This window comes from Psammomys obesus, unplaced genomic scaffold, assembly GCF_907164565.1.
Source record: "Psammomys obesus unplaced genomic scaffold, mPsaObe1.curated_primary_1811, whole genome shotgun sequence".
In the NCBI taxonomy this organism is placed as follows: Eukaryota; Metazoa; Chordata; class Mammalia; order Rodentia; family Muridae; genus Psammomys; species Psammomys obesus.
The window spans coordinates 17,428,505-17,448,760 of NW_026593286.1; the positions used below are offsets into that span (position 1 = coordinate 17,428,505).

General features: G+C 48.2%; 1 protein-coding gene across 1 annotated transcript; it reads right to left on the reverse strand.

The window, feature by feature from the left end:
- Positions 1-3,511: 3,511 nt before the first annotated feature.
- Positions 3,512-19,698, reverse strand: Rufy4 (RUN and FYVE domain containing 4). Its single transcript, XM_055616912.1, has 11 exons — positions 19,653-19,698; positions 19,432-19,538; positions 18,326-18,451; positions 17,883-17,989; positions 17,514-17,657; positions 16,144-16,213; positions 13,984-14,622; positions 13,180-13,286; positions 7,620-7,766; positions 4,770-4,880; positions 3,512-3,890 (listed from the first exon to the last, which is right to left on the reverse strand). The coding sequence occupies exons 1-11, from the start codon at positions 19,696-19,698 to the stop codon at positions 3,788-3,790; spliced, it is 1,707 nt and encodes a 568-aa protein (XP_055472887.1). The 3' UTR covers positions 3,512-3,787.
- Positions 19,699-20,256: the final 558 nt, after the last annotated feature.

A 20,256-nucleotide genomic window follows, 5' to 3' on the forward strand; every position in this document is an offset into this window, starting at 1 on the left:
CTTTCTCAACCTTCCTAATGTCTCGACCCTTTACTCCAGTTCCTCACGTTGTGGTGATCCCCAACCGTACGATTATTTTCACTGCTACTGAATAACTAATTTTGCTACTGTTGTGAATCATAATGTAAATGTCTGATTATGCAGGATATTTGTTGGCCCCCAAAGGGGTCACAACCACGCATGAAGAACCTCTAGATCTACCACACTCGCTCCTGCCAGTTTTTCCTCCTGCCAGTTCTGTCAGCTACTCCTCTGCCCCCCCCCCCCGAGCTGGAGACATGCACGCCCCTCATCTCACCCTATCCCACCCTTACCCCACCCCAGCTCTTCCTCTCCTCTCTTGCCTGTCTTCTCTATACCACCTTCACGAACAGTGTTAGGCAACACTTCATCCTTTCTCTCCTGAACTACATCAGTAGTTATGCAATGGTTGTGGGTTCCAGAGGTGGGCTGGCTGAGTTAGAATTCACTTATGGGTCATGAACCCATACAGCAAGCAATTTGATCACACTGGGTCTTAGTTTCATCATTCATATGAGAACACCTACTGCGCACAGAACCAAACAAGTCTCTAATGAACCATGCAGAATGATAGTCAGCTCCTCCTCTTTCTCCTCTATTTCCTTGTACCCTATGTGAGGGCTGCCTCAAATCTTTTCCTTGAACCCACCATACACTCCGATGCTAGAAAGATCTTCCTAAAATGTAAATAGGCCCACTTCACTTTCTTCTTAAAAGCCTTTAAGGACCCTCAACAATCTCAGATGAAGTCAATCCTGATGTGGATACCTGAGGGGTCAGCTTGTGGCTGACCCCTCTTACATCTGGCTACACCTTGAGCTCCTAACTTCAACCTCTGAGAACCCCATACAGATCCCCAGGGGTTACTCTGTTTCACTGGGAGCCTTGGTGTGCACTCTCTTTCCTTGGGCTATTCTTTAGCCCTCTGATCGAATTCTCCTTTTGGCTTTTGTGTACAGTCCAGGTTTTATAGTCAACTACCTGGCTCTTAATCTCTTTGTATCTTGAAAGCAGGTGTTTCAGGTGTGAGTTTGTCTCTGTCTTCCCAAATAAATCATAGTGTGATGAGTGTCAAGGGTGGTTCATGCATGCGTGTGTGTGTGTGTGTGTGTGTGTGTGTGTGTGTGTGTGTGAACACTGCTAAATCAACAAAGTTTGGGGGAAACTGATGGACATGAGAGCATCCCACAGACTGAAGAAACTATGTGATGCGGTCCAGACCTTTCAGAGCCTCTCTAGCCTGGCAGCACAAAAGAAGTCACATCAAAAGTGGCAATGCTGACCCCATCAGCTCAGATCCTGTGTGCTCAGGCAGTGCTGCAGCCTCTGCAGAATACACAGGGACATGGGAGGCTCACTGGAGGCATCTCCCATGTGCCCTGCCGGCTGCTGCTGTGGCTAGGCATGGTCCTTAAAGCCACTGCTAGAGGACTGCTATTCTTGCAGGGTCAGGCTCTGGGGTGGTCTAGGGTGACCACGGTGGAACTCTCCCTTGAAGGGTCCCAAAGCATAGGAAAACTTTCTAGTTTCTTTTCAGCTAGTTTGCTGAAGAGATTGGTAGAGGTTAGGCAGAAACAGTGGTGAGCTGAAGGCTGGAGCTCAAACAAGGCGGCACAGATGCAGGCTCAAGCTCCCCATTCCTTGCCTTCAATCCTTCCTGGGGAGTTCTTTCCCAGGTCATCCCTCAGTGGCTTCTACTGTTAATCCAACTTCCATCCGTTCATGAGGAAGGACAGAATCCATGCTGCAATTCCTGCTAATAGGTCAAAAACTCGGTTCTGGTAGACTTACATGGGTCAGGCCAATGCCCAGAAAGGACTGCACTCTTTGAGTACTGCATTCTTCCTGTACCTCAGTTGTTTGGGGGAGTCTCCTCTGTCCATCACTTGTGTTTGCAAGTTCTTACCAGTGCTCCAAGGCAGAAGCTTGTGTTACTACACTCATACTCCGTGCAAAGGCAATAGGATACAGTTCTAGGCAGCCAAGAGCCACAAAGCTCTGGGCAGAGCCACAGTATTGCCCAAGCATTGCAGAGGCTCCTGCAGAGTGGGATGGGGACTGTGCGGATGCCTGTCTGGTGTTTGTTCTCTAGAGGCTGGGTAGGGCAGCTAATTGCCTTGTTATAGAGCGAGTCCACGTCTCTTCTATAATAGGTTTCTCAGAAGTGCTGCAGTTAGTACCTTGTAAATAAACAACACAGTTTGCATAAGCCTTCTTGGAGAAAGGGGAGGATAGACAGCCCTGTACCCATGCCTCTTCTGCCCAGCAAGCCCAATCCAGGGGAGCAGCTGGCACGCTCACGTGTAGCTGGTGAGACAGTACAACACAGACCTCTTGGGAAAATACAGTTGGCCCCTTGCATCCATGGGGTCTGTACTCATGGCTTCTGCATTCACTGATTCAGCAGACTGCAGGTTGAAAATGTATTTGAAAAATTATGTCTACACTGGACACGTTCTGATTTCTTCTCATCATTGTCCCCCAAACAACACAGTAGAACACTGTTTGCATAGCATCTATACAGTATTAGGCGGTTTTGGTAGTCTGGAATTGGATGAAAAAGTATGTGTGATTCTGTGAACTGGTTGTATGTGTATATACACTTCAGTGTTTGGGAGTTTGCTACCTGCAGGGATTTTGGTACCTTTGTGGATTCTTAAAGCCAGTTCCTTGCAGATACCCAGGGATGACTGTCATTTGTCAGCATTTTAAAAGTTAAGCTTACTATGACCTGCGCCTGTCCATTATCCAGGCATTTCATCCCTATTGATTTCTCCAGAAGAAATAAAAGTGTGGTTCTATCAGTGACTACACACGAAGCAGCTCGCAGGAGCCTCTAGGTAACTGCTGCCAACTGGAAGCCACTCAAATCTGAAGCAACTGGCAAATGTGCAAATAGATCCTGACAGTGGAATAAAAAGAACCCCGGGGGCTGGTGAGATGGCTCAGAGGGTAAAGGTACTTATTGCTAAGTCTGAATCTTGGGACTCACATGGTGGAAGGAAGCAACCAGTTCCAACAAGTTGTCCTCTGGCCCCGCATGAATCATGAGTGCTGCCGCATGCATAATACACACACACACACACATACATGATAGAAATGAAAGTAATACTTAGATAAATCGCAAACCAGTTATTCTGCGTAGAGGCATAACTGCAATAAAGAGTGAACTGCACAATTTCATTTCCACAAATTTCTAGAAAGTGCCTGTGCTTCCTGGTGATATCAGGCAGGGTCAGTGGTTGCCTCCTCATGGAGGCCGGGGCTGGAGGATGGTGAAGAAGCTTTGGGTCTGATGCCTATGTCTTTACAGATGTATATTAAAGTTAAAAACTCAGCAAACTTATGCGATGCTTATTACATGTCAACATGCAAGAAAATGAAATGAGACAGTGATCCCTGAAGCAGAATGGAGGGAAGGTCCTCAAGTGCCCAGGGTACTTAAGCTGCACCTCTTGTGGGTGGTGGGGGAAGGAGAGTGTGGCTAGGAAACAGCTGGGCCCTGGGTTCTTATTCATAGTCACGACTCACTGTGCCTCAAGGGACTTTACAGAGAGGTCATAGCATGTCTTCCTCACACCAGACCCAGGAAAGGCAGAACCAGGCCTATCTGTGGCTGCCAGATGTTCCCTCTATCCCCAACCCCCACATACATAGCAGTGCTGGGGTCCCTAGCTCTCCAGCTTCCAGAAGTAAAGAGTGGTCAGAGTTCAGGGTTAGGAAGAGGAGCGGAGGGAGTAGACTGGGGAGGTGGCTGCTAGCTTGGTCAGGTATTCTGGATTTCTTCCCGCTGGGCACAGGCTGGGCAGCAGCGCTCTCTCTTCTTGTAGTCTACAGAGCAGGCATGGCAAACCAGGCCTCCACAGAGCCTGGGGAGCAGAGACAGGGAAGCCTGGGCTTGCTTCTAAGGGAGCATCTGCCTGTCCTCGTGGTTCTTCAGCAGGGCAGCTTTTGGCTAGCTCGGGATGCTTCCCCTTTCCCACAGCCTATCTTGCTAGCTCACTCTAGAGCCTCTCACTCAGGTGGTAGCTTCTCCTGACATTTTTTTTTCCTCCTGCCAGTCTTCCCCCATGGTAGTCATTCGTTGGAAGGGAGGGAAAGGTTCTTTCTGCGCTGAGGTGCAGGGACCCTCTCCCTAGACAGAAGCCCAGCAGTGCATTCCAGGAGGTTACTGGCTTCATCTTCTAGACCTTCCCTCCTTCATGGCCCTGCCCACTCTGCTCTTTCAAGATCCTGCTTAGCAGCAGGAGCCGGATAGGATGATGGTGGGGCCGGGCTCAAGTGGCTCTTCACAAACACCCATTTCCTGCCCCCCCAGTGTAGTAGTAAACATCTGTAATGTTGGTGTGTGGGAGTGATGGAAACGGGAGGATCATACATGTGAGTTCTGCCTGGGTCACATAGTGGCCAGCCTGGGGTACATCATGAGACCCTGTCTCAACATAACCAACTAAACCACAGTTGCTGAGATGGCTCAGAGGGTAAAGGCACTTGCCACTGAACCAGGTGACCTGAGCTTCATCCCTGAACCCTCAGCTTCTGTAACTTGTCCTCTGACTTCAACATGTGTGCTACAGTGTGCGTGAGCATGCATCCCCCGACCCCCGCCGCCACACTGAAAAAGATGTTAAAAAGAAAGTCTTTAGAAACCAAACAAATCAAACCAAACCAAGCAGATCCCATGGTCCTTCCTTCTGTGGTTAGACAGGGACCTGTGGGTTGTCCTAGACTCTGTGCCTTTCCATTACCTGCAAGGATAACGCCGAGACAGGCGTCTGAAGACCTTGTTGCAGCCCACGCAGTGTCCTGGGGCCATAGTAGACAGCTGCTGGAGCCTCTGCCATTGGTGGTCCTTCTCACTGATGGAGCGGGAGACGTGGAGAGAAGGAGAGAGAAGGGGAGGTGGTGAGAGAAGAGATGGGGTTAGATCACATTGGCCTAAAGCTCATTGAGTATTAGAGCTGGCTTGTCCGTGAGTCCCATAGATCTGTCTGTCTTGGCTTTCTTAGCACTGAGATTGATTGTATGAGTTTTGAAGGTTGAATCCCAGTCCTCATGTTTGACTGGCGAGCATTTTACTGACTGACCTATCTCCCTAGCCTCTTCGGTAGTGTGTTGGTATTGCCTGTATGCACACATGCAGATGAAACACTCATATACATAAATAAATCTTCTAAAACATCAAATAGGGGCTTGTGAGATGGCTCAGTGGGTAAAGGTAGCCTCATAAATGTGGACGAAGAGGATGGACTACACAAAGGTGTCCCCCCACGCATGTCCTCCACCATTCACGTACATACAAACACAAAACTAATAAGTAAGAAGTGTTTAAGTAAAAATCAAACTCTACAGAAGGGATTATATAAAAAGTATCGCCACCCTTCTACTCCTTCCTTTTTCACTGCTAAACCAACCAAGGTAAACACCCCTCCACAACCATTTCTCCTTGGTATTCCTTCCATATTTGAGTAACAGATGCACCTACTTGCTTTGCTCGAAAACATTCTCCCTCCCTTGAGAATGAAGGAGTCATCTTACTTGTTACTGGCCCCACCAACTTCTCCTTCCTCCCAACGTGGTCACATCCCTAGTCTGGGTTCCTCTGTCAAGTTACTCTTGTTAATTCTTTCTATGTAGCCCAGGCTGATTTTGAACTTGTGATTTTCCTGCCTCAGCCTTCCTTGCTCTGGGGTTGCAGGCATGCACCACTGTGCCTGACCACCCCCGAATCCCTCATCACAGCGAGTATTCTCCCGACCTTTCTACCTGGGCGCCATCTTAGGGAGACCCTTTTCTTTCTCCTAGGTGGAACTCTGCTCCCTGAATTACATCTTCTCCTTTCTTGTCTTACTTCCTTGTTTTTCTGGAGCACATCCTCAACTAACTTCTTAAGAAAGGCTGTGGAGGAATTGAACCTTCTGAGCCCTGTCTGATTTCACCTTCTTCTTCGTCATTTAATTTATGGCTCATCTAGACATGGAATTCAAGTTCAAGAGTTGGCTTTTCTGAGAACTTGAGAGTTATTACATCATAGCCACTGACACATGTAGAGGTCTCCTATCTTTCTAATGTATTTCACGTTTTCCTCTAGATAACTTGAAAATATTCTCTCTCTCTCTCTGCTTCTTTGAGATTTCACAATGCTATATCTAGATATGGATTGAAATTTCCCCCATTTGTTTATAGTGCTGTCATTTCGTGAGATCTAAAGATTGGTGTCCATCAGAGCCTTTTAAAAATGCGTATTTTTAATTTTTGTCATACTTTACTTGATAACCTACTTAATTTTAGCTTCTTTCTGGAAACCTCTGTCAGTTGTAGAGGGTGTTAGGACTCCTACCTAGACTGGTGTGTGTACATGTGCTCATGTGCATTCATTTATGTGAAGGCCAGAGGTTGACACTGGCTGTCTTCCTCAATTACTTTCTACCTTGTTTTTTGAGGCAGCGTCTCAAAATGGCCCACTGAGCCATCTTTCCAGCCCCCTACACTGATCTCTGTGTCTTCACCCTCTTGTTATTCACACCTGCTTTTATTTTGTTTTCTGAGAGCCTGCTTTATCCTTATTTTCTAATCCTTTTGGTGAGTTAAACAAATCAACAAAGATTTTTTTTTTTTCCTGAAACAGGGTCTCCCTACATAGCGCAGGCTGCTCTAGAACACACAATCCTGTTGCTGCCCCCTCCCCAGGGCTAGAATGACAGGTCTGATTGTGTGCACACATGTGTGGTCAGAGGACAGCTTTAGGGAGCTGGTTCTCTCCTCCCACAATGGGCACCGGGGGCGGGGAGGCTCTATCTGAGGTGTCAGTCTTGTGAGGCCAGTGCCTTTGTCTGCCCTCCTTAAACTTAATTTTCTCCACGTTAATCTTGTTCTCATTTCACCTTTAATGCGAGAATTTTAAGCAAAATAATTTAGTTCTGGGTGACTCCAGCAACCTGCTCGTTTTCATGGAATCTGAGACCACTGGTGTTGGATCTCCTGAGCTGCAGGAAAGGAATGCACATGAATGTGAGTGTCCGTGGCTGAGGAGGTACACATGGGTGTCATCTCGTCATCTCTCTACCTGACTGAAGGGCTAGTGCGATTTACATGTCTCTCCCATCTCAGCGAGCTCAGAAACTTGGAGTAAGCTCAGCCTCTGGTACCTAGAACAGCTGCTCCAGACACAGAGGTCTAAGGAAGTCCAGTAGGCAGGTAGGTGTGGGCATGCGGGCACTTCTTGGTATTCCACGTTTCCCCTTCCTTCTTTCAATCCCTCCTCTACTTGTGAGCTAGAAGAGATGGGGATCTCTTCTAACCATAATGGGAGACAGAGGGCAGTTCTTGAATTGAGAGCAAACATCATTGCCAGAGGAGTCTGTGGTTTAAATGCTGTCTGTCTTTAGTGGCCTCTGACCCTCAGTTTCCTCCTCTGTAACATGTGACATGTAATCAGTGACAGCATGAGGTCACTAACCAGAAGGAAGCAAGTTCATGGATGGAAGGGTCTAGAACCCGAGAGTTGATTTGGAGTAGCCTTCGAGCCTGGCCTGCACAGTCCTTACCATTCATTCCTCCTTTCCACTCTACTGCACCGCTCCCAGCCCCATTCTTACTGAATCAGTTCCAACACCCTCCTTTTCATGGCCTGGATCAGGTCCCTCTGTCCTTCGAGCTCCTTCTCATACATGGCGTTTCTCCTCTCAGCCTCCTGCTGCCTGTGTTCCAGCATCGCTTGTAACTGGGCTCTTTCTGTCTGACACCTGGGAACAGGAGGAGACTTGGTTTTGAGGAGGAAGGCTTAGGACCTGTGATGGGAATCCCTGGAGAAGCCGAAGTCTACGTATAGGGACAGTATCTACATACCACACACATACAGAGGCATGTAACACATATTCATTATACACCATATGTACCACGCATCGCATATACTACAAAAACCTGCTACCACCATACAACACAAACACACACACACACACACACACACACACACACACACACAAACGTACACCATACACCAATGTGAGCACCTATAGATAGATTCAGCAATTGTGGAGAAATAGACACAGGGCCTAACTTTGAGTGTTCCTGTAACGAGCCCTGTTAAACTTTTCTCTCCCTCCTTCCTGCCTTCCATTTTCCTCTCCATTTCTCCTCCTCTCCATCCTTTTCTCCTTCCTTTTTACCCTCCCTTCCTTTTAACATTGCCACTTTAAATTATAACTCTCTGGAAAGGTTCATTTATGGGAGGCCTGTCCTGGAAGGAGTGCAAAGGCCTAGGAATGTAGGCTGGGAAACACCATGACCAGCTGGGAACAGGGGGGGCAACAGAGGCCTTGAGGTGGCTGTATCTTAAGAGTATTTTTAGAAGGTATGTTACATTGTCTTTTCAATTTAAAGAGCAATAGGGAAAAAAAAATGTGGCTTTCCTAAAGTTTCTGTCTCTGCTCTGGGTTTGGAACTGCCTCAGCTCTATTCTTGCCTCTTCTTGTTGTTGTTAGTGGTTTGCTACAAGGTTCCAAGAAGCTTACTAAATTTAAAACGAAACGGCCCAAGCAGCTTCTCACTCCATGGCTTGGTTGGTAGTGTGTACCAGCCAGCTAGGGTTGGGTAGATGCTGGCAAGTCCACAAATCAAATCCAGGGCCTTACACATGACAGGCAGGCACTCATCCAATTGAGCCACTTCACCTCCTGCTCTTGAACTATTGATTTTTAAAGTATATTCATTTAGCAGGCCCCAAGACTGAAATCTGGGTACACCTTCAAATATCACCAAAACCAGATCTTTGAGAAGATCCGTGATAGGCTCTTATCAGGGCTGTCTGAACTTTTCTTAGTTGCTAACCCTCAGTTCCCCTGTAGAGGGTGCTAGTGAACACTTTCCTCATTTAGTTCTCTTGCTGATAGAATGTTCCCGTGGACTTTGGACTGGTTGGTGGTGAACACCTGCCAGTGACTGGATGCCCATAGCCCCTCTGCCCACTGATGGGGTCAGTGCTTGGCACCTGGGTCTGGGCAGGGATTGCTTCCTAGCCTGGGGAGATGCTATTCCAGCTGACATGACTTGCTACTAACGCCCAGCTCACCTAACTTCTCACCCAACAGCCCGACCTGGAAGTCTGACAGGTATCCCAGACTTTACAGGTACAAAGCTCTCTGTCCCTGCCAACATTCCCCACCCCTGAGAATGGTTGTTCTTAACTCTTTCCCTCAGACCCACAGCCTGTCTCTCAGGAAGTCCGGCTTCAAAATGTACCCACATAACAACAGCTGCACCTCCTCTGTCACCAGGCTAAATACATCTGCTCACCCTGTTGTGGTGGCTAGTTTTTTTGGGGGGGTGGGGTGGGGAGGGTCAAGACAGGGTTTCTTTGTGTAACAGCCCTGACTGTCCTGGACTTACTTTGCAGGCCAGGCTGGCCTGGAACTCACAGAGATCCACCTGCCTCTGACTTTCTGAGGTCTGGGATTACAGGTGTGCGCCATCAAGCCCAGCTATGCAGGCTAGTTTTTATGTCAACTTGACACAAGCTATGATCATACGGGAAGAAGAAATCTTAATTGAGAGAACGCCTCCATAAAACTGGCCTGTAAGCAAGTGTGTAGGGTCTTTTCTTGACTGATAATGGATGTGGCAGGGCCCAGATCACTGTGGGTGGTGCCATTCCTGGGGAGGTGGTCCTGGATGGTATAAGAAAGCAGCCTGAGCCCAGCGGAGGTGGCACACAACTTTAATCCCAGCACTTGGGGCAGATACCAGGCAGCCAGCCTGGTCTACAGAGTGAGTTCTAGGCCAGCCAGGGTTACACAAAGAAACTCTGTCTCAAAAAGGAGGTGGGGAGGAGAAAAAGAAAAGAAAACAGCTGAGCAAACCATTAGTGAGCAAGTCGGAAAGTAGCACTCCTCCATGGCCTCTGCATCAGTGCCGGCTTCCAGTTCCTGTTCTGACTTCCCTTAATAACGCACCAGCTGTGGAACAGTAAGCTGAAATAATCACTTTCCTCCTCAAGTTTCTTTTGGTCATGGTGTTTAATCACAGCAATAGAAACCCTAAGACATCTGTCTACCAAAAAGCTTTCTGGAAAGAACGCCTTCTAGGAGCTGCTGGTGTTTGCATAAATACTCAAAGGAAAGGAGAAGCACACAGAGGAAAGAACAGGATGGAAGGCCTTAAGGTGGGACCGGGCATAGCAGGTTCCAGAAACATGATGGTGGCCATTTTGGTCCCAGTGGGCTGAGGAAAGAAACCTCTGTTCTTGTACTATGAGCCCTTTAAAATATGGTCAGCCTGGATCAGATAAGTCTATGAACTGAAAGTTAATTGGGGAATGACTGCTAATGGGCACAGGGGGTTTTTAGAGGTAACACCAATGTCCCAAAATTGACTGTGCTATGGTTACACAACTCTGTCAATATACTAAAAACTTATGAATTAAGCATGTATATATACAAACACTTATGTATACATACATATATTATATATACCTATCTGATACATATATGATATATATCATATATATCATATAGGTATATATATCAGATCATGCCCTTCCTCTGCTTGGACTCTATAACTCTCCCTTCTTACTTTGATTTAAAGCCAAGGTTATTTTGATGACATTCCAAGCTCTCTCTAAGCTGCCCCCATTGTTCACCAGCCCTTTCCTCTCTCACCCAACTGGGGCTAGAACAGCTCCCAAGGTTCTCCTTGAACCTTGTGTAATTTCCCACCTCAGAACCTTCGTTCCTGTCCTGCCTGTAACATCTTTCTAGCTGGTGTCCGAAGGGCTGGCTCCTTACTTCCCTTGGGTCTTTATGTAAACACTGCAGCTTCTGAGAGGCTTGTAGTGGCCATGCTACCCTCTCAAAAGCCTCACAGTGGCCATGCTACCCTCTCAAAAGCCTCACACTGGCCACTTCTCATTCTCTTGCCCTGTTTTTTTTTTTTTTTTTTTTTTCTCCTTAGAACTGTACTCCAGGGGCCGAAGAGATAGCTTTGCAGGTAAAGGCACTTGCTTCCAAGAGCGACACCCTTAGTTTTGTCCCTGGGACCCACATGCTGAAGGAGAGAACTGATTCCGACCTCCACATGTATGCCACAGCACATGCGTAACCATATTCACGCTCATGTGCACTCATCCTCTACACCTATGCATAATGAATAAATAGATGAGAATAATAACAACACGCCCACTCCAACCCACTGCTCTGTATTCTACTTGCGGATCCTGCTCAATGCCTCCCCTGTGTTTGAGCTACATGAAGGCAGGGCTTTTGTGTTTTGCCCACAAGAGTATTTTGGGTTTAGAATGGGATGTCCAAAATGTTTGGGAATGACTGAGCGACAGGGTGACAGGGGTCTGTGTGGCAGTGTCCCCAGATACAGGAAGAAATTTGATGCTGGGACATCTCTCTGGAGCCTCTTGGCTGCTCCCACCAACTTTTCTTGAAGCCACAGAGGTTCTTGCATGGCCAAAGACCCCATTTCCATTTAGGATCAGAGTCATGGGAATATTTGCTGGTCATAGCAGCAACCTGGGTGGTGAGTATTGGGTGGAGTCCAAGGGGCCTTGGGTTGGGGTTTGGGCTCCCAGGTCTGCCCCAGCTGTTCAAAAGACAGACAGAAACTGCCCAGTGATTCAGTATGAATCATAGACTCTCAGCCTGTGATTAGGGTGAGACTGTTCCCTGATCTGGCTTGGAGAAGGTCTCATAGTGTCCTCTAGAGACAGAGGGAGCACACAGACCCTGGGCTCAGGAAGACCAGAGGCAGACTCAGGAAGATCTTTGCATGGATTAGACTTTTAAAACAGAAAGGGTTGTGACAGATGTGCCTTTGGGGCCTTGAAGTCAAGGAAAAGAAGGGAATGTGGAGCTGTTCAGTAGACACAGAGAGTGGAATACAGCCAGCTCTCTGCATCTGTGTCTCTGGTCTTAAGCAAACACGAACCAAAACTATTTGGGAGACAAAAACAAACAAACAAACAAACAAACAAACAAACAAACAAAAACCCCTCGTCATTGTGTGTCTTGAACATATTCAGATGCTTTTTCTTCTCATGGTTCCTTATACTATGCAGTAGTACAACGACCGTCACAGCATTAGATCAAGTTAGGAGGTTCATACAGCACAGGGGAGGCTGTGCAGTGGGCCTATGCTGACCCTGCACCACCTTTATGCAAAGCACTCGAGCAGCCACGGGTTTCAGTTTCACTTGGGGTCCTGGAACCAACCTCCTGTTGATATATTAGACTGTGTTAAAAAACAAAACAAAACAACACAAAAAACAAAAAAAAAAAAAAAAAAAAAAAACTGGGTTGGGGATGTTAACTTTGTTGGTAGAGCGCTTGCCCAGCACAAAGCCTTATGCTTGACCCTTGGTACCACAGAAACTGGGCACAGTGGTACATGTCAGGAGGATCAGAAGCTCAAGGCCATCCCCAGTGACTCAGCAAGTTTCAGGCTAGCCTAAGCTACATAACAAAACTAAACTGGCTGAGGGATCCAGGCATGGCGGTACGGGACAGCAGTCTTAGCTCCAAGAGACAGAGACAAAAAATTTTGCAGATCAGTTTGAGCTGCATTAGGCGACTAAATAATAAAAGACACAAAACGACAAGAAAGCCCACTGTTGTGGCATCAGCAAGCAGTAGGGCTTGGCTCTCAGGTCCTCTCTGCTAACAAGATGACACTGGGTGAACTATGTCCTGCCAGGGGGAAAGTCAAAAAGGTTGTGTAACAGGGAATAACAACAACAACAAAATGAGGGACAAAGGAAGGCCTAGTGGTTTACACTGTAATCCCAGAATTTAGGGGCTTGAGGCAGGAGAATTGTCATAAGTTCCAGGAGAGCCTGGGCTGCAGAGTGGAATCCCATCTTTAAACGCTGTGTGAGGGAGGTAGATTTGGAGGCATGGTGGAGCCAGAGCAGATTAAAAAGGCAGCATTGCACCCAGAAGAGGCAGCAGGAGTCGAGTCCAAGCATGGGAGGAGCTTAGGGACAGGGTGCATGGTGTCTTCTAGGATCCTTGGGGTAAGGGCTGAGGAGGGGAAGAACCATGGGCTTCATGGCATCAGGAAAGATACCTAGGATGGCACTGGCCTCAGCACAAGCTGGGAACACTGAGATACCAAGGAGTCCTGGAGCCCTAGCCCTGCTGATGTTACCAAGGTTACCTGCTGAGCTGCTCCTGGAGCACCTGCAGCTCTCCTTTCTGTGCCCTCAGCAGCTGCTCCTGGCATTGAACCTGTTCCTCTTCCAGCTGGAGCTTGTACTTGGGGTCCTGGGGACAAGATGGGAAAGGAAGAATTAAAAGAGGAAGGCAGAAACCCCAGCCCTGAGTTCATCTGTTGAACTTCCTTATGCGGCTACAGCCATGCCTCTGGTTGCTGGGTGAGCCTGGGGTTACCATTGCCAAGTTCATGAACCTGAAAGACTCTGGCTAGAAAGGAGCCTGAGGGGCATCTTGGGATCTATCTTGGGGGACTTGTGGGAAAACATGTCAAAACTAGCTGAGTGTATAGCAACATAGCTTAGACATTGGGAGACCTCTGTGATGGTAAGGGAACCCAAACTTTGTGACTTCCCAAAAGACTTGCTGGGATGTGGTCCCGAACTCCAATGTTGGCATGACTTGGCAGAAAGTAGGCCTCATGGGAAGCACTCACAGGAAGGGACACTCTGTGAGCTAAAGAATACGTGACTGTCAAAGGACATCTCCAAATAGTAACTCTGAGAAGGTAAGCCAAAACTGGTTTTTGGAGCTCTGTGTGATGATATATACAAATAATCCCAGGATTTGGAGGTCAGAGGCTGGAGGAATTCAAAGGCATCCTGGCTATACAGCAAATCCAAAGCCAGCCTGAGTCACAGAACGCCTTTCCACAAGCAGACAACCCCTTACACTAATCCGTGGGCTGGAATGGTCTGCAGACACCTAGCTGCCAATCAGGCTAGAGAGGAGACAATAGACCTTGTACCTTGATCACCTCCTGCTGCAAGGGCGCTTCTGCTTGATCCCCCTGCAGGCTCACACTGGTGACTCTGGTCCACTCTTGTGGCTTCTCTGTGGTGGAGCCTTTCTTTGTTCCCAGACATTGCAGGACCCAGGTCTGCCCTAGAACACAAGGCTGATCCCACCCCTGCATGGTTCCTAACTTAGTGTCTTCTGCTCTTCCGTGCAGGCTGGGGGCCAGCAGCCCTTGGTCATGGTCCCAATCTGTTGCCTTTTCCTGGATCCCTTCTGTTGTTCTCTGACCTTCTGTCCCTGGCAGACTTCCTTTGCCTTCATCTTTCATTCTTGTCACCTCTTGCTGAGCCTCCTTAGCACCATCTCTCTGTTGCTGGCTGCTGGCTGTTGAATGTGGCAGGAACTGCCCTGTCTTTGGGTCTCCCTCCTTCTGGTCTAGCAGAAATTCCTCCCTTTCTGCTTCCCAAATGCTCTGGGAACAATGGAGGCTCCTGGGATCCTCTCTCTTCTCTTCCAGAAAGGTGGGAAGATCACCATGCTGCAAGGGGGTAGTGAGGTCAGGTGGGCAGACCTCTCTCCTTGCATCATGCAGACAGCTGGTTCCTCTGGTGTCTAGTGCCTGCAGCTGTTCTCCTCTGGAGAATCTCACCTGTAGAGAAGTCCCATATCAGCATCTGGTCACTGATCTGGGACATAGGAGAGGACAAAGCCCTTTGACAACATATTCGTTTCTTATGGGATTGCCAGGCCTCCTACCGGGAAAGTCATTAGAACTGAGATAATTCTTCCACAAGGTCCACAAATCTGAGCTGAGATCAGAAGGTGTCTCTGCTCCTCCCCTCCCTGCCTGGCCAGTGGCATCTCCTGCCTTCACCTGGGTTGGTCTTGTTCTCCCCTAAATTCCTCCACCTTTGTTCACCTTTTCTCCTGTACTTGATTTTGTCTTTCTGTATTCTCATCTGTAAAAGGGGAGCAAGAATTCCTGGTTTGTAAAAATGGTAATGGAATCTTGAGCTGACTAATGCTCACTCAAGTGACTTCTCTCAAGAAGCCTTGCCTGATGGGGAGGTAGCTCAGTGGTAGAGCACTTGTCTAGAAAGTGTGGCCCTGGATCTGATCCTCAGCATAGCAGGAGCAGGGAAGCCTTCTCTGTGCTCCTATTTCCCCTTAGCCTTCTCTGTGGCCTAGACTCATCCCTTGATACTAGGGGAGTTGGCTCCAGGACCTCAAGAGGGTGCTCAAATACCTGGGTACCCACAACTTATCTATAACATGGTGTGGGATTTGCATATAACCAATACCCACCCTCCCACATAGCTTAAGTCCCTTTTAAACTGCTTAATTATCCCACACAGAGTCAATACTTTGTAAGTAGTTATTATACTGCCTTGTTTAGGGAACATTGAGGGTAAAAGAACCCACAGTGTTCAGAACCAACGAAACAATTTTTTTTCTAAATATTTTGTATGTGTGGTTGGTTGAGTCTACAATGCAGAACCCACAGATGTGGAGGGCTGACTGAAGTTAGCATAGATCGCAAGGTGTTCCTGATCTGTGTCTATGAACTGGCCTCAAACTCTTTCAAGGTCTGAGACTGAGTCCTTAATGGTGCAATATCTAGTGTCTGGAAGCTCCTGGGATGAGGACAACGTTAAGCTGCCACATGGGAATGGAGCAGGAGCCAGGAGCCTCGTGTTAAGCTGCATGTGGGCTGTCTCAAGCCGTCTACACAACTCCCCTAGGAGGCAGGACAGGAACTAGCCCAAGGGCCGTTGCTGTGTTTAGAAAGGGGAAGAGCTGGGCTTCGAATTGGGAAATCAGGCTCTTTAGTCACTCCCTTAGCTGACATAGGCCAATCTGAGGACCCAGCTCAGAGGTTTCAGAAGCGTGCTCTCTGTCTGTTTCCAGCAAGCCTCCAGCCACCCCTACGGCCCTCTCCTCCTAAGAGCCCCATTGGCTCCTACAGATGGCCCTAGTGCTCCCCTGTCTTTATTCCCCTTCTCCAGGAACAAGAATTCTCCCCACTCCCTGCTCTCCCAACTCCTGATTCACACACTGCTTCCACCTCTGCCCTGTTTAGCTCTCTGTACACCGACAGGAGACCCTGCTCAACTTGAGAGTTCTGATAGATGGTCAAGAAGCAAGCCAGGGTGAAGGAAGGCAGAGGCACCTCCTTTGGGAAACGCTTGGGCTTTCTGGCTCTTCTTTCCTGGGTCTGGCTGGGATTGGAGCAGTGGGACCTGAAACCAAGAGGCAGGAATCTGGGTCAGCTTGGTCCTCTAGTGGGGGGCTGCCCCGCTTCTGGAACACCTGTTCAGCCTACTACCATCCCTGTTGTCCAGCTCCCCCCTGAGAGGTTTCCATTCTCCATCGAGCCAGTCATCTCATGTCCCGTCTATGCTTCCATTGCATCTCAGCATCCCATCACCTATCCACCTTTCTCCCTTTCCACTGTGACCAATTAGTCTTTTAGCATGGCCTAGCTTGAGATGATACTGAGGAAAGAGAAGGCTGAAGAGTGGGGGCAAAACAATCAAGAACAGGGGCCAGGGGAGATGGCAGGCTTCCCAAGGGAGGAAACAACAGACGTTCTACCCAGCTATGACATCTATGAAGCACAAGAACCAACATGTTATGATAACCCCAGGGTGTAGTAGTGCTACATATATTTGGTGATAACCACCAGCTCCTAATTGGAATTAAGACATGCTCAACAAGAGGGAAAGTGTGCCTACTACTGGGAACCTAGCCCACTACCCAGGGATAGTGAAGCCATGGGTCTTGGAGAAGAATGCGTAACCACCACTTTACTAAAGCAGCATAATCCCTAAGTACATTCTGAATACTTGTTCTTGTGTCCACAGATCAGTGTGGTCCTCACCCCTCATCAAGTCACTTCTCTTTGCAACAGATGAGATCCTTACAGAAAACCACAACCAAAGTGCCGAGTTGTGGAGCCTAGTCACAACCAGTACACAGACGTCTACATCGAAGGCTCAGGGGTCATTGCAGAAGAGGGGATTGAAAGAGGAGCCAGAGGATCAAGAGGTTGGCGTGTATCATCTAGGAATGTCAGAATCTATACCAATAAAGGTGCACCAACATGTCTTCCTAAACATGAACTAGGGCATGACCCATAGATATGCTAACACAAACGAGGGAAAGTTCATGAGCACTCAACCCTACAAAAAGAACTACAGGCAAGTAAGGAATGCTGAGAGCAAAAGAAACAGTCTTCCCCAGGGAAGAGCACACCAACTGATCACCCAGCACCAAATGGTCAGCCCTGAAAACACACATACAAGTTACATTATAAAGATTAAGTGCATTATATTTGTGTGTGTGTGTGTGGTGTGTATTTCACAACAATTAATGAAAAAAGAGCCCATGAATTTAAAGGAGAGCAAGGAAGAGTGTATGGGAAGGTTTGGAGGGAGAAAGGGAAGGGGTAAACAATAGAATTATATTATAATCTAAAAAGACAATTCTTAAAACGGAGAGGGAAGACTGGCTTGGGTTGGAGACTGAGAGCTCACTCACTCTGAGAACATGGGCCAGGCTTCATCCAGGTCTGGCCGCTGCAGGTCCAGGTTGAAGGCAACTCCATTGAGGGCATAGAGAGTGTCCAAGATGTCTTCCTGGAGCTCAGGGCACAACAGAGGGCTCTGGGGGCCATACCATTCCCTGTGTGAAGAGGGACCAGCAGATTCACTCTTGACCTCTGAGAATCAGGGCACCATAGGGCACCTTCCCAGGCAGATTGTGGCTGAGCTTAACCTTGGAGGGCAGAGGCCCAAGTACATCAAACTGCATGCAGGCCCTTTCTTCTTCCAGACACTCATTCTCTTATGCCTGGTGGTCCGTCATCCATTTAGAAGTGAAGGAGGGTAATGGCTCTGGCATACCCACCTGGTGAGTTCTGGGTTCAGGAGGCACAGCTGCATCGACTCAGCCAGCTGTCCATGGGCAAGGCAGAGCCGGATAAAGGCACGGCCTTTTCCCAGAGAGGTCTTCAGCTGCAGGGTGTGGGGAAGACCAAAGCGAGGGTGAAATCAGGATGGGGAGCTGGACCAAATTAGAGAGATTACAGGCGGGAACAAAAGTGAAGGAGAACGAGTGGGCCAAGGGTGGAGGAGAAATACGTGGCTGGAAGTGAGGCCAGGGCCAATGAGAGGTGAGGACCAGGTGAAAAGCCTCCTGATAGGGGAGAAGGTATGAGCGATGGCATGAGTGACGTGGTACCTAGGGAAGGCTAGCATCCTGCCTCTAGCCATGCTTTGTCCAGTGCTGGCACCAGAGCTTTGCACTTCCAACGTCCACCCCCTTCTCTTTATATCACTTGCTCCCGTTACCTTGTCCTGTGAGCATACGAAGCTGGTCTGCTCAGTGTATCGCCGCTGCTGTCTCAGGGCAGTGAACAGGAAGTCCCAGTAATCCTTCCGAGCCCCCAGGAAGCTCCTCTGCTCTTTCTGGTCGAACTAGGACCAAGAGGAAAAGGAATGCATGTCAGTGGTTCTTTCTGGAACCTATCTAGCACCTTGGCATAATGGGAAAGCACAGGGAGAAGAAAGGGCTCCTGCAGATAGGCCTTTTTTTTTTTTTCGGGGGTGGGGAGGGATTTAGCTCTGTCCTTACTGGCTGTGTGACAGGGACAGGATACTTGATCTCACTGAGCCTAGTTCACACTCATTCACTCACAAACATGGAACACTTTACTATGTGCAGGCCCTGTTCTTAGGGCCATGAACAATGAACAAGGCCTATATGAACCAACCTCATGCAGCTTACATCTTGGTAGGGAAGTCAGAGGATGATTAAGCTAAAATTTCAAAGCATACAGTGCATTAGATAGTGATGGTGGCTGTGGAGAGAGAGAGAGAAAAAAAAGAAAATACAAAGTGTGTGTGTTGGTGTCTGAAATTTTAGCCTGAGGAATCCTCCTGACTTGAGGGCCATGTGAATTGATGTCATGAAAACATCTAGGGAATGGCATCCCAGACAGAGGCAATGTAAAGATAAAGGCCCTGGGACAGGTGCAATCCTGATATGCTATGGGAGATGGAGACTATGGTAGCAGAAGTGCAGCTCATTGTCAAGATGAAGTCAGAAGAGTAGGAGGAGGAAGTGGAGGAGGAGGAAGAGGAGGAGGAGGAAGTGGAGGAGGAGGAAGTGGAGGAGGAGGAGGAGGAGGAGGAGAAGGAGGAGGAGGAGGAGGGATATTTATGTTTATATGGGAGGTTCATCAAGCACCCCAGGAGGTAAAAGTGAGGAGAGAATGAAGGCCAGTGCTAGCCTCCAGGAGAAGGGTTATTTCATGAAAGACTTGCTCCCTAAGCAAGAAGACAGTGCCTGGTAAGGCAGGAAGACAGTGTCTTGGGTCTATATCTGAGAAAGCTCTCCTAAGTATTCAAAGCTAAGGAACAGGGCAGGGGAGGAAAGGGTAGGTGGAGGGTCCCACCTGTAGCAGCAGCTCGAGGCAGCCACAGAGTCTGTGAAGCTCAGCGCTGGTGTCTGTCACCGGCCCCTGCCTGTCCCCATATCCCTGGAGGATGGCAGAGACAGCATCTGCAAGTAGGACGGTAGACAGCAGACATCAGGGAGCCAGGCCTATAAGAGTGATGCTCTCCAGACCCCTTCTCCTGCAACTCTGCCCTAGAAAATCTCATAGGACATACTCACTTTTCAGGTTCCTGGTGATATTGAGGATGGTCCCCTTTTCCGCCATGGAGACTTGAAAGTGATGGGTTCCCTGCGCCTCTGCTCACTTTCCTTACATACAGATAGGATGAGAGTCTAGAGTTGAGAGAGCATGAGAACATACCAGGATCACACAATGAGTCAACTGGCAGAATGAATAACAGCTCTTCCTTTCTTCTTGAGACAGGGTTTCTTTCTGTCTCCCTGAGTGCTGGGATTAAAGGTGTGCTCTACAGGGGCTGAGGGATGGTCCAGTGGTTAAGAGCATGTTCTGCTTTTCCAAAGAACCTCGGTTTGATTCCCAGCACCCACATGGCAGCTCACAACTGTTTGTAACTCCAGTTCCAAGGGATCTGATACCCTCACACCAATGCACACAAAATAAAATTAAATAAATTATTTAAAAAGCTGGTGCAGTGGTTCATGTAATCCCTGTACTCCCTTTAATGCCAGTACTCAAGGAGGCAGAGGCAGGTGGATCTCTATGAGTTCAAGGTCAGGCTGGTCTACAAAGTGAGGATACACAGAGAAACCCTGCCAAGAAAGAAAGAAAGAAAGAAAGAAAGAAAGAAAGAAAGAAAGAAAG